Here is a 12,836-nt window from a genome sequence, read left to right as displayed (position 1 = left end):
GACATGATTGCATCCTCCTAGTTTGTATGGTCAGACAACACTTGTATCTAGAGTATCTCCTATATCAGAAGGGACCCCCTCTCTTCTTCTCACAAATTCACAGTGCTGCAGAACCTGCTCTTCTACCTAATCGAAGGGATGAAGTGATTTATTCACCTCTGGGGTAATGCGGGCTAGTTATTCATCTCATTCATAATGAATGTCGTTCCATTCGGTCTCCAGCCTCCTTTCGTTCCTTTCCTATATCAAGCTGCTATTCTATCTGTAACATCAAAGAGTACTCAGCTTTTGCAATGACGTTTACTAACGTTCTCCCCGCTGATCTTTATGAGGGAACCGTCGATGGAATTGCCATTAAATGGACTCACAACGCTAAAGCTAGGCTGACTACTAATGCCATCGAATACCGAGTGAACGCTACCGCTATGAAGGCAGCTACTGAGCACTTTACGCACAAGTGCTCTAAGCGCCTGGGGAAGGCCACTGCCATCATAATGTAGGTCTTCTTTACTCATTTTAGGACTTGAATCAGATACTCACTTCCTTCATTCTAGTGGATCTTTCCATAAATTCACCACTATCACCAGAACCGGCAAGGAGAAAGCGGCCCACTCCCATATAACGCTTTCCTTAAATCCAGGCGGCGTCAAGGTCCATGTGAACGTTACCTTGCCCGAAGGGGGGGCCGTAGAAAATGCCCAGTGGAGAGATGAAAGCGTCGTATTGAGAAGAAGGGCCATAGCAGACCCAAGCCTGTCCGTAGGCGAGTATGATGAATTGTCCGACAGGGGTAAGTCTACCATCGCAAAATACATGGAGCAATATGATCTGATTTATATAGATACACCGTCCCCTGTCTTGAACTAGTTCAAGCGCTAGAGAGAAAATAGCAAAGTTGCTATAAGAACCTTATCATGAGGTTGACCGTACCAGAGTTCCGTGGATTGACTTTTTCGAGTTATCAGCAAGGACGACAAAGGCTTAAGGCTGATAGAAAGCAACAGCAGCGCTATTTAGGGCTACAGCAACGCCGAATGCAGAATGATCTTCCTGAGGAACACTGACAACATGCATCACAGCTGCGAGCAGCAATGACGAGGCAGACAAGCCTTGCAACACTGTGAGATGCCAAAAATACAAACACTGGACAAGGTCTTTGCAGAATAACAAGGGTCGCAGGGATAGACGCTGAAGATTCTGGGTAATTGAACCAAAACACGCCCTGTTACGAGTCTTCCGGGGAGGCTACGCATATGAGAAAGAAGAAACATGTAGGAGGCAAGTCATAGACAAAGAGAGGAGATGATAATGGCTCGTACGTAGCTGACCAATCAGATGCAGCACTCTTTCTAACTTTGACAACTTTGTAGATATCTCCTCCTTCGTTGTTCATGTAGTTGTGTTGAGCTGCGGTGACGACATTCCTGCGTTGTAGCATATACTGCTTATGGTTTCAAGCAAGTGTTATGTGACTTTGACGTATTTGACGATATCCGGGGCTTATTTCTTACTTCAATTGATGAAGCACCTACATAGCTAGCATCTCCTATAGCACGCTCGAGCAGGTGCAGTGTAAGAGGATCAATTTGATATGGTATAATTTGACTTGAATTTATTTGCACAACAGCAACAGCAGGGGAAAAAAATAGCGGCTAGAGCAGTCCCGACAAACCCTCGCAAGACAAATAGAAAGCGAATATCCAAGAACCTCATCTGATGTTAGACGACAAATCTGAAGCTATCTCAGCAAAAAGGAGCTCATCCAGACCGTCCCACACCTACAAAGAGTACTGCTTGGACAACTTTCGATTGAGTGTGATCCTATAAGAAATCTTGGACATGTGAAAATATACAGAATGAGGCTAGGCGTAGTATCTAAACTGATTTAGAATAAAGACATACTTCGAGCTTTTGTGGGATATCCTCACCTTGTGTAGTGATATTCACTCAGCAGCGTCTGCGGCGGGCGAGATGACGGGAGCGGAGCTAATGGCGGAGCTCGAATTCCTTCCGTTCTGTCAGCTCCTCCTGCTGTCATCAGTTCAAGCACCCGTCAGATCCTCACAATCCTCAAAGAAGTTACTCTGGAAGCTCAATTGACTCCATATATTATTGATCCTAGTCTTACTATCATATCACCCTCACTTTCGGTCCCCAAAGCTCTACCGCCATGGCCGCGAGCCAGGATAGCGTTTCCTTCGATGCGATCATCCAAGCCGGTATGACCATCATTCCCCGACTCACCCACGCAGAGCGCTTGAGACTAACAGGCTTGATTCAGATCGCAAGAGAAGACGCAACGAAGAACTAGCAAACAAGCTCCTGAGCAAGAAGAAAACGACCAACCCGCCTACGAAACCGACAGGGAAGACGCAGAATGTGAAGCCAGGCAGCCTGGCAAGTCGGATCGGAGTAGCGAAGGTGAGGAGATCAGGACCTCTGCAAGCCTGCTCATTTTTGTCGCATAACTAATTCGATGTATTGCCAAATCCAGCGCTCCGCATCGTCTACTCTACCGGCCAAAACAACTCCTTCAATCCCAGCGCCCGCGCGACAGGGTGCCCGACAGAACGCAAGGCCATCGAACAAGCGCCGTCCTGATGAGAACCGCCTTCTTTCTGCGCTCAATCCCGCGAGCGGCCAGGCTAACGTGCGAAATGGAGGTGGACTGTCGATCAAGGGAAAAGGGTCCGGGCCATTCGTTGTTGTCGGTAGCAACTTCGCGCCAGGGACTACGGCGGCCGATATTCAATCAGCTCTGGAACCTGTTTCCGGCCCGATATTGCGCTGCTGGGTCACTGCGCAACATCCTGTTGTCACAGCGGAGATTACATTTGCAGAGAGACAGGCCGCAGAGGGTGCCGTTGCCAACTTTCACAACCAGAGGGTAAGTCACTCGTCGCAACTATCAAGGATCTATTCTAATCGATTAGGCCGACGGTCGGATTCTCTCATTCCACCTAAAGCAACCTGCGAACCCCGATCTGTTTGAGCGCTCCAATGCCCAGCCCGCCGTACAGAACTCCCAATCGTTCAGTGACCTCCGCGAGCAAGCGGACCGCGATCGCCGTTCTCATCGCTTGGCCGATGCAGCTGTCCAGGACGGACGGTGGGGATTTAATGATCAGAACCAGGCCGGCCAAGGCCCATCCAGGGGCAATCGCAGAAACCGGGGTGGTCGGAAGGCAAGGGGCGGAGCACAGAATACACAAGAAACAGGCCTCTATAGCGATGAGATGATGGTCGATGCACCTCAGCAGAACCAGCGCAACCGGGGCAGGCGGTAATGCAGCCATCAGTGGTTCAGTCTGAAAATGCGTCGTTCTTGAACACAGGCTGTTCTGCTGAACAGGCAGGATGGATTTACTTCTTTTCGGATTACATGGTTCTGCAATTGCCCTGGCTACTTAGAATGAAGACCTGTACGATATGAAGAAATACTTTTTTTTTCTGGACGAATACCCTTTGGACGTAGACAGATAGAATAGCTGACTGCGGATTATCGGCAGCTGATATGATAAGAACGCAATCACGTGTGCGGAAGTTTTGCGGAGAAGTTGGAGAGCTTCACAGGATTAATTGCTGGATGTTGGTCCAGAACCCCTCAAATTAGGGTCTCCTTAACAATACCATATCAATTAGACATATGAAGTAACTCGCCACCCTTCTTCAGAAAATATCGAGATGAACCACGCAACGAGGCGCGCCGTGAGGCAGCTCCTCAGAAAACATCCCAACCAGACCCTCTGCCTCAAATCGCAACGATGGTCCTCAACTACATCCACAACTTCCACATCGACCTCTGAAACAAGAAAATGGTCGACACCACTAGCGCAGACTCTTGCCAATGCGATCAAAGTACGACATCAATTCAATTCTCATTGAGCCGATCTAACCAGCCCTCCACCAGGTAACCGGACCCGTTCCTATCGCCGCCTTTATGCGCCAGGTCCTCACAAACCCCGAAGGAGGCTACTACACAACGCGACCAGAAGGCCACGGCGAAGTGTTCGGCAAGAAAGGAGATTTCGTCACCTCACCCGAGATATCGCAGGTCTTCGGAGAACTGGTGGGGATCTGGACAATCGCGGAATGGATGGCGCAGGGACGGAAGCGCAGCGGAGTGCAATTGATGGAAGTTGGACCGGGGAAGGGCACATTAATGGATGACATGTTGCGTGTGAGTTGTACAGTTGTTTTGACCTTGCGACGCCTTACAGTTACTGATACGGACGGAGCTAGACATTCCGGAACTTCAAGATGTTCTCGTCGAGCATAGAGGCGATATATCTGGTGGAAGCTAGTGCCACGCTGCGGGAAGTGCAGAAGAAATTGCTTTGCGGGGATGCAGTCATGGAGGAAACGGATATCGGACACAAGAGTACATGCAAGTACTTTGATGTTCCGATCGTTTGGGTGGAGGATATCCGACTGTTACCGCATGGTAGGAAGCATGACCGATATCTGCGCGATGAACATCTTACTGATGGATGGCCTACAGAAGAAGAAAAGACCCCCTTCATATTCGCCCACGAATTCTTCGATGCCCTCCCAATCCACGCCTTTGAATCCATCCCTCCCTCTCCAGAAAACCAGCCTGAGCAGAAGGAAATCATGACTCCCACCGGCCCAGCAAAACTACACCAGCCCTTGAAGCCAGCCAACACTCCCCAATGGCGCGAACTCTTGGTCACCTTGAACCCGAAAGCCGTGGAGGAGAACATTGAAGGCGAGCCCGAGTTCAAGCTCACCCTCGCCAAGGCATCGACGCCATCCTCTCTCGTCATCCCGGAGATCTCCCCGCGCTACCGCGCCCTCAAATCCCAGCCGGGATCCACCATCGAAGTCAGCCCGGAGAGTCGTATCTACGCAGCTGACTTTGCGCGCCGCATCGGCGGTGCCTCAGAACCACCCCGCACGGTCACAAAGGGCGCTGCTGCTTCTGCGCCGGCCCCCGCGAAGCGCACATCTTCCGGTGCTGCCCTGATCATGGACTACGGCACTCTCAATACCATCCCGATCAACTCCCTGCGGGGTATCCAGGAGCACAAGAATGTGCCGCCGCTGTCGTCGCCAGGACAGGTTGATGTCAGTGCAGATGTGGATTTCACGGCGTTGGCGGAGGCGGCGATCGAGGCTAGTGAGGGCGTGGAGGTGCATGGGCCGGTCGAGCAGGGTGATTTCCTGCAGGCGATGGGCATCGAAGAGCGCATGCAGCAGCTTCTGAAGAAGGTCGATGATGAAGAGAAGCGCAAGACACTGGAGACAGGGTGGAAGAGACTGGTTGAGAAGGGCGGCGGTAGTATGGGCAAGATCTACAAGGTGATGGCCATCGTTCCGGAGAATGATGGCAAGCGTCGACCGATTGGATTCGGCGGTGGACTTGTGATGTAGCTGTCAATACTGCCCTGTATAATATAGCATAGACTTGTAGGCAATCAACAAAATACCATATAAGACTCTTATTCTAAAGCGCCACCCATGCATCTGTTCCACTTTCACCCATCTACCCAACCCAACCCACCTGTGAAAATGAATAAAATAAAAAGGGTATCACCACCAAACCAATCAATCCCTCCAATCCCAACCTCCTATCCATAAATGAAATAAAATATAAATCTAATACTCCCTCCAAATATCCTCCACCCAAGCCTGCGTCAACCTCTCATCAGGCCCATACTTCTCCTGCCACTGCACGAACCCACCCTCGAGGACAAACACCTCCTGCTTCTTACTCTCCTCCTCGCCGAGGATGCGCTCGCGCTCGCGGGCATACCGCAGCGCAGCAGACGGGCCGCGCTGCTGGCTCAACGCGCAGTGGAACACCACCTTTTCTTTGTCCGCCAGGGTGCGGATGAGTTCGGGGAGGCGGTAGTCTAGTGACGAGCTGGGGACCCAGGTGGAGGTGGTGATGTGGCCGCCGACGTGGTCTAGAAAAATTATTAGTATAGTGGATAAGAAGTGGAGGAAGGTGGATATACGCACCAGAGTCACGCACATCGATAATGGCGAGTTTGCTAGGTGTGGAAGTCGAGAGGAGGAGGGCTGAGAGGGCGTCGCGGCTGATGCGGGGGAGGGTTGCGATGGTTATGGAGGACATTTTGAATGTAGACTTTCCGTTTCGGACGGGAATATGAAGTGATGAGAGAGGGAGAGAGGGGTGCTATGTTCTGCTTCTGCAGAACTACACGTAGTCAGACTATACTGTCCTTGACTATCAAATGTTAGTCCAACGTAAGTATACTGGAGTATGTAGCGGAGCACCCGGCGGAATCAATCACGCAGTCACGTGCCCGCAATTTCCGATCCGCAACCCGCAACGGGCGAGATTTATCCCATATCCAACAATAATAATTCCCTCGACGCCTGTCCGCCTCCACCACAACATTCAGCCAGGATAGGACGGTGATATCCCGGGAAACACACCTCTCCAGCTACCAATTGACTAGGATCCGTCATATCCTAACCCACTATCACCATGGACATGCGCGCCCTATCCCGCGGCCTCCTCCGGGCGAAGCCAACCACGACCCTCTACAAGAGCCAGCAGCAGCAACAGCTCCTCCCAGCACGAATTGGCCTACGCTTCTCTTCTGACGCCTCCTCCTCTTCCTCCTCTTCTTCCACCCCATCCAACAAGAACAACACAACTACACAACCCCCGACCCGCCAAACACAACAACCCTCCTCATCCCCATCAACGTCCCAAAAACCCACCGACTTCGACCAAATCCTCAACAAGCTCAACTTCAACAACACCAACACCACCACCACCCCCACACCCGGCAGCAATGCGGCAGCTACGCCCGGCAGCACCACCCGCGCCTTCAACGACAGCCTCTCGCTCTCGCGCGCGGTAGGCCTCTCCGCCGAAACAGACGGCCTGCGGACGGCTACATCCCTGCGCAAGATCGATCTGAAGCTGGGCCCGACGCTGGGAAGACAGGTGACGGTTGAGCCGGAGCGCGGGATGGATTTGCCGGCGGCGTTGAGGTCGCTGAGCACGACTATTAGTCAAAATAAGATGAAGCAGTCGTTGATGAAGCAGAAGTATCATGTGCGGAAGGGTATGGTGCGGAAGCAGCTCAGGATGCAGAGGTGGAGGAAGTTGTTCAAGTTTTCGTTTCAGGCGACGGTTAAGAGGATTCAGAAGATTCGGGGGCAGGGGTGGTAGATATTCCTTGCAGGGGGATGGATGGTTGGGGGTGTGTGTATAGAGGGATATGTATGATGGGGAGTGGGTAAAAGGGTTATTTTGTGTACTATATTGTTGCAGTGTTGTATTTTCGTTGTGTTTTGTTTTGTCTTGCTATGTGTGTTAAATCTACATGAGATACTATACTGGTAGTATATCTGCATCTGCATCTGTTTGTACCTCCATCTATCAATAATCATCCACATCAATCATACATTCAATCAATCAATCAGTCAATCAATATACACATCAATCCCTCTTCCCACTCACATACCCTCCATACCCATACCCACCATATCCTCCTCCCCCTCCTACACTACCACCACCACCAGCACCACCACCCACAGCAACAGTCGCAGGCGAATACCCTCCATACCCATTCATCCTAACCCCATTCCCATTCCCAGCAAACCCCTTCCTCCCAGCACCGCCAGTAACCCCCAGAATCCCCTCCCCCCTCCCCCGTCCCCTCCCATAAACCCTCTCCCAATAAACCGCCAACACAGCCCCAACCACCGCAGCAAATCCAAAAAACACCATTCTCGAGAACCACCCCCCTCCACAACTCCCCTCCTCCTCCTCATACCCATCCCCACCACTAGGCCACCCAATCCCCCTGCCCCCCTCCACCCACTTAACACTAAACCGAAACGTCAACGGCTCCCCCCTCACAACCTTCGTCCCATGACCCTCCGTCCACGGCTCCCTAGCCCCCCGATTATCAAACTCGGGCACACTGTACGCCGTGCCCGCAACCACATACCCGGGGTCCGTGCGTTTATTCTTTTTCTTCTCCGTACTGGCCATATTATGCACCAGTACATTCATATCCGTCCATATGTGCAGATGGCTTAGTTGCAATGTGCCCTGGATGGCGAAGGTAATGGGCGTGTAGGCTTGTTCGCCGGTGGAGACATCATCAATTATATCGATGTCTGGAGAGGAAGGGGAGGCAGAGAGAAGCGGCGCGGTGGGTACGCGACATGTCATGGGCACGTCCGAGTGGACGTAGTACTCTAGTAAATGGTAGAGCTCATCGGGGAGGGAGGCGATGGTGCATGTTAGGGTTTGTTCGGCGATACCGTAGTGGAGGGATAGCGGTTGGGAGGTCTCGTTGCATGTTGGGAAGGGGATGTATTGGAGGTTGCCTAGGGGGTCAGTTATCTATTATATTAGTTTGTTAGTTGGGTTGTGTTGGGTTTGAATTTCGGGGTTATTGTGGGTGGGTGGCGTACGTGTTCGCCGGAGTCACTGTTTATCACCCATTTATGTTAGTACGTCGTTGGAATTGATTATTGAGTGGAATAAAGACAGGGAGGGCGTACATCGTCCGGTTCAGACATGTTACTGGCACCGCTTGGCCATAATTGTAGCCGGGGTTTGCTGTTGCGCGTTGCTCACTGCTGCTTCTCCCCGCTGCGGTGGATGTGTGGAGGAAGAGGAGACTCAATAGTCCATAGTGATAGATCCGATGGAGGGATGCCCTTTCAGGAACGGGCATTATGAATAAATAGGAGAAAAGAAATAATTGATTCGGAGCTCTCGCCGGCCAGCGCAATGGGAAATTTCGCGCGCTGGCGAGGTAGTAGGCGGGTTTTGATGATCAGGAGAAGCGGCGTGGTCGGAGCCGCAGTAAGGAGACGGACCCTTTTTGCTTACCGACTTGAGTCTATTTGGACGGCATGTTGCACTTGCTACATAAGAGGCTCGTGAATTCAACGCTACTGGTTATTCCTTGGTATATTTTCGGGTCTCATGCGACTTAATGGTCTACAGTTCATCTACAGTTAGCTGCAAGTACTGCACTGTCCAACAGTTCATTGCTAACTCATAATTAAGGATGACACTCGTGGCTTCATCAAAATGACTATGTACTCCTTTTGCTATTTCAATCCCTTTTCGTATCCAAAAATTTACGCCAGGTTGGCCTTCTTCTTGAAGGCAAGCAGCAGACCGCTGGTCGACGCATCGTGGTCCGAGCCAGCGTCCGCGGTCTCGAGCTCCTTCTGGATCTTCTTGGCAAGCACCTTGCCCAGCTCCACACCCCACTGGTCGAAGGAGTTGATGTTCCAGATGGCACCCTCGGTGAAGGTGAGGTGCTCGTAGTAGGTGATCAGAGCTCCCAGAGTGGAGGGAGTGATCTTCTGGGCCAGGATGGAGGTCGTCGGGCGGTTGCCCAGGAAGGTCTTGTGAGAGACCAGGTTCTCAGGGGCACCCTCGGCCTTAACCTGCTCAGGGGTCTTTCCGACCATCAGGGCCTCGGACTGGGCCAGGAAGTTGGAAGCCAGCATGCGCTGGTGCTTGCCGCCCTCAACGGGGTTGTGCGACTCGGCGGCCATGATGAAGTCGGAGGGGATGAGCTTGGTGCCCTGGTGCAACAGCTGGAAGAAGCTGTGCTGGGCGTTGGTGGCGGGCTCACCGAAGAGGATGGGGCCGGTGGTGTACTTGACGTACTCGCCGGTGCGGGTGATGGCCTTGCCGTTACTCTCCATGGAGAGCTGCTGCAGGTAGGCAGGGAAACGGTGCAGGTACTGGTCGAAGGGAGCCACCAGGTGGGTCTGGGCGCCGAAGAAGTCGCTGTACCACACGCTCAGCAGACCACCGAGAACGGGGATGTTCTGCTCCAGAGGAGCCTCGCGGAAGTGCTTGTCCATGGCGTGAGCACCAGCCAAAAACTGGTGGAAGTTGTCATAGCCGATGTACAGAGCGACGGACAGACCGATGGCGCTCCAGACGGAGTAGCGACCACCCACCCAAGACTCGAAACCGAACATGTTCTTCTTGTCAATGCCGAACTTGGTGACCTCCTCCTCGTTGGTGGACAGGGCCACGAAGTGCTTGGCAATGTGAGAGTCCTCCTTGGCGGTCTCGAGGAACCACTTCTTCGCCGTGTTGGCGTTGGTGGTGGTCTCTGCGGTAGTGAAGGTCTTGGAAGCGATCAGGAAGAGAGTGGTCTCGGGGTTGGAGTTCTTGAGGGCCTCAGCGATGTGGGTGCCATCAATGTTGGAAACGAAGTGCAGCTTCATGTCGGGGGCACCGTAGGGCTTCAGAGCCTCGGTCACCATGACAGGGCCACTGATTATGAGGTTAGTAACGGCTTTTCATTTCATCACTTCAATTGGCCGACTTACAGGTCGGAACCGCCGATACCGATGTTGATGACGGTGTCGATCTTCTTGCCAGTGTAACCCTTCCACTCACCACTGCGCACCTGCTCAGTGAACTCCTTCATGTGCTCGAGAACGGCGTTGACATCCTCAACGACGCTCTTTCCGTTGACCTGCATGGGCTCGTTGGAGACATTGCGCAGGGCAGCGTGGTAGACGGCACGGTCTTCGGTGAAGTTGATGTGTTCACCCTTGAACATGGCATCACGGAGCTCCTCGACATTGGCTTCCTTGGCCAGCTTGACCAGCAGAGCCAGAGTCTCCTCGGTGAGGAAGTTCTTGGAGAAGTCGAAGAGGACCTCGGAGTTGTCGACGGTGTTGTTGAAGGTGCGGCTGAACTTCTCGAAGCGCTGGGGGTCCTTCTGGAAGCACTCCTTGAGGACGATGTTACGTCCGACGGAGTTGTGGTGCTCCTGGAGCTCCTTCCAGGCGGAGAGTTCGGTGGCCTGCGAGAAGCTGGGCATTGTGGTGGATGGTATAGAGCTTTGACCGACGAGGAGAAAGTGTTAGCGCGGGGCACAAACAGAGGGGGATTGATGCAGACGAAGCTTGGATGGAGCTGGAACAGGACGGATGCTTACCTTTTACTTTAAAAACAGATGAAACTCGAAGAAAGGAGGGAGAAGAAGGCAGGGAAAAGGGAGGAGGGGTAGTAGGGAAGAATTGAAGGGGAAGAAGAATAGTAGTTTAGAAGGCGGGAGTCGCGGAGGGGAGAGGAGCAGCAACAAGACAAGGTATGTCGTCAACCGGCGTGTTGGGGTCCGTAGGAGGGGCTGCCGTGGGGCATCCACCACAACCAGCAAAGTGACGCAGATTCATTCCCCCGGTGGGCGCCCTTTCCCATTTGTCCTTTCCAGAAACCTCTGCCGGTCAGCTGAACGTTTGTTTCCCGTTGCTAAACATTGTCTTGCGTTGATCCTGTTTGTCATCACTTTATTCTAGACTTCTACACCTTCTTGGTGATCACCACTGGAAAGTTATCCGTATATCCGCTCAATTGGAAGCTTGTGTCATCACTTCCACACTCACAGCAGTTATTTCCGGCGATTTAGTGTCTGTTTCTCCGGCCGCATCGTCATGGGAAGCTTCATCATCCAGAATATTGGCCGGGCTCCACTAAGACAGTCCAAGCCATTCTGACCAGGGTGAATCACAATAGCCGGTTTCTAGGTCACACCGGGCACTCAGTCCCATCCTGCGTTATCAGGAGAGCAGACCACGCCCCAATAATAGAGATAGTATTAGCTACAGAGGTATGTTCCTGTCAGTCCCTCGGAAAAGGGTCGCCGTGGAATTGTCACCCCCACGTCCTGCCTTCCAGATCGTCTATCGAAGGCTCGGGAGCTTCGGTCGAGATCGTTCCATACTTTCCCTTTTAGCCGGTTGCGTTTATTACTGTGTACTGCTGTGCCTTTACCGATGTCTCCATTCTACCCCTTATGCTTTACCCCTGGATTCAATTGACTATTGCCTCATCGTAATCATAGCTCACTTCTTCCCTAACGTTCTTCTGATGTTCAACGACCCGTGGAATCTGGATGTGGCCAATTCCACTAGGTAAAGGGCAACCCAATAACAACTCTTCCTTCTGGATCCGAGCAAGGATGTTAACAGTGAAATGTCACTAATGGGACTGCTGTATGATCCTCCCAATAAGAAATTGTATTCGATGGTCATAGTTGAACAGCGTCGAAGCTGGCGAACCCCAGAGCTATTCATATACAATTTCCTATTCGATGCTGCATATACATGAAGGGGCTCTGCCTGTCGAAGAACTAGCTTTTCACTAACAATTGCTGCAGCGTCTTTTGAACCATTACTAATTGCGGCATAGAGTAGCTGCTCGACATAGTTGCAGATATCAAGTAGCACCCCTGCCCTAGGACACTGGCACGGGAGTCTTCGACACTGGCTAGTGAGGCTCTGCCAAATTTATGTGATGATTCTCCTGAGAGCAATGATTGGAAAGAGCCAGTATCATAATTACTAGTAGACCTGAAACATCATCTTCTGAAAAGCAAGACTATTAATATATTCTGGCAGAAGCAACTTGATGAAGTGCTGTGGCTTAGCAAGTAGAACCTCTCCGGCAGAAAATGCGAACGCAGGTCAGCTTTCAACAAGCTGAAGAAGTCATAGGTAATTTCTATTCCACATTAGTGGAGCGTACTGTTTACAATGATTTTGCTGGATGATAGAACAACACGGATAAGGCGAGAGCGGAACAACTGCTGGGCTGCCAAGATAAGTCCGCACGGGCCACCTGGTTCTTCTCGAACTGCGATGCCGCCGCAGCTCGCGATCTTCTTCATCTGCTCAAACGTCTCTTCCCCGCCGATCAGACGAGGATTACGCTCCCTTATACGGGCGAATCTCTACTCTGAACTGATTGAACTTTTGAACAACCGCCCTTTCTCTTAATCCACGACTATTCAGATTTTTTCCGGTGCCTGGGGACGTCTTTGATCAATCGC

General features: G+C 51.9%; 7 protein-coding genes across 7 annotated transcripts; 4 read left to right on the top strand and 3 right to left on the bottom strand.

Moving 5' to 3' along the window:
• Nucleotides 1-293: 293 nt before the first annotated feature.
• AtWU_09775 (uncharacterized protein) lies at nt 294-867 on the top strand (the record flags this gene model as incomplete). The annotated part of the gene is made up of 3 exons (XM_035504881.1): nt 294-496; nt 555-790; nt 842-867. 3 exons carry the CDS (start codon nt 294-296, stop codon nt 865-867), a joined length of 465 nt encoding a protein of 154 aa, XP_035360774.1.
• Nucleotides 868-2,170: 1,303 nt separating this feature from the next.
• Nucleotides 2,171-3,287, top strand: AtWU_09774 (DUF185-domain-containing protein; the record flags this gene model as incomplete). Its single annotated transcript, XM_035504880.1, has 4 exons — nt 2,171-2,219; nt 2,282-2,421; nt 2,495-2,887; nt 2,934-3,287. The coding sequence occupies 4 exons, from the start codon at nt 2,171-2,173 to the stop codon at nt 3,285-3,287; spliced, it is 936 nt and encodes a 311-aa protein (XP_035360773.1).
• A 397-nt stretch (nt 3,288-3,684) lies between these two features.
• AtWU_09773 (class I SAM-dependent methyltransferase) lies at nt 3,685-5,394 on the top strand (the record flags this gene model as incomplete). Its single annotated transcript, XM_035504879.1, has 4 exons — nt 3,685-3,858; nt 3,911-4,180; nt 4,243-4,444; nt 4,502-5,394. The coding sequence occupies 4 exons, from the start codon at nt 3,685-3,687 to the stop codon at nt 5,392-5,394; spliced, it is 1,539 nt and encodes a 512-aa protein (XP_035360772.1).
• A 225-nt stretch (nt 5,395-5,619) lies between these two features.
• Nucleotides 5,620-6,100, bottom strand: AtWU_09772 (phosphatase YCH1; the record flags this gene model as incomplete). Its single annotated transcript, XM_035504878.1, has 2 exons — nt 5,620-5,930; nt 5,986-6,100. 2 exons carry the CDS (start codon nt 6,098-6,100, stop codon nt 5,620-5,622), a joined length of 426 nt encoding a protein of 141 aa, XP_035360771.1.
• A 378-nt stretch (nt 6,101-6,478) lies between these two features.
• AtWU_09771 (mitochondrial 37S ribosomal protein bS21m) lies at nt 6,479-7,174 on the top strand (the record flags this gene model as incomplete). Its single annotated transcript, XM_035504877.1, has 1 exon — nt 6,479-7,174. One exon carries the CDS (start codon nt 6,479-6,481, stop codon nt 7,172-7,174), a length of 696 nt encoding a protein of 231 aa, XP_035360770.1.
• A 270-nt stretch (nt 7,175-7,444) lies between these two features.
• Nucleotides 7,445-8,696, bottom strand: AtWU_09770 (uncharacterized protein; the record flags this gene model as incomplete). Its single annotated transcript, XM_035504876.1, has 3 exons — nt 7,445-8,359; nt 8,431-8,446; nt 8,521-8,696. 3 exons carry the CDS (start codon nt 8,694-8,696, stop codon nt 7,445-7,447), a joined length of 1,107 nt encoding a protein of 368 aa, XP_035360769.1.
• A 412-nt stretch (nt 8,697-9,108) lies between these two features.
• On the bottom strand, nt 9,109-10,826 carry AtWU_09769 (glucose-6-phosphate isomerase; the record flags this gene model as incomplete). The annotated part of the gene is made up of 2 exons (XM_035504875.1): nt 9,109-10,270; nt 10,327-10,826. 2 exons carry the CDS (start codon nt 10,824-10,826, stop codon nt 9,109-9,111), a joined length of 1,662 nt encoding a protein of 553 aa, XP_035360768.1.
• Nucleotides 10,827-12,836: the final 2,010 nt, after the last annotated feature.

This window comes from Aspergillus tubingensis (genome assembly GCF_013340325.1).
Source record: "Aspergillus tubingensis WU-2223L DNA, scaffold_11, whole genome shotgun sequence".
NCBI classification, from domain to species: Eukaryota; Fungi; Ascomycota; class Eurotiomycetes; order Eurotiales; family Aspergillaceae; genus Aspergillus; species Aspergillus tubingensis.
This window is presented reverse-complemented; position numbering and strand designations above follow the sequence as displayed.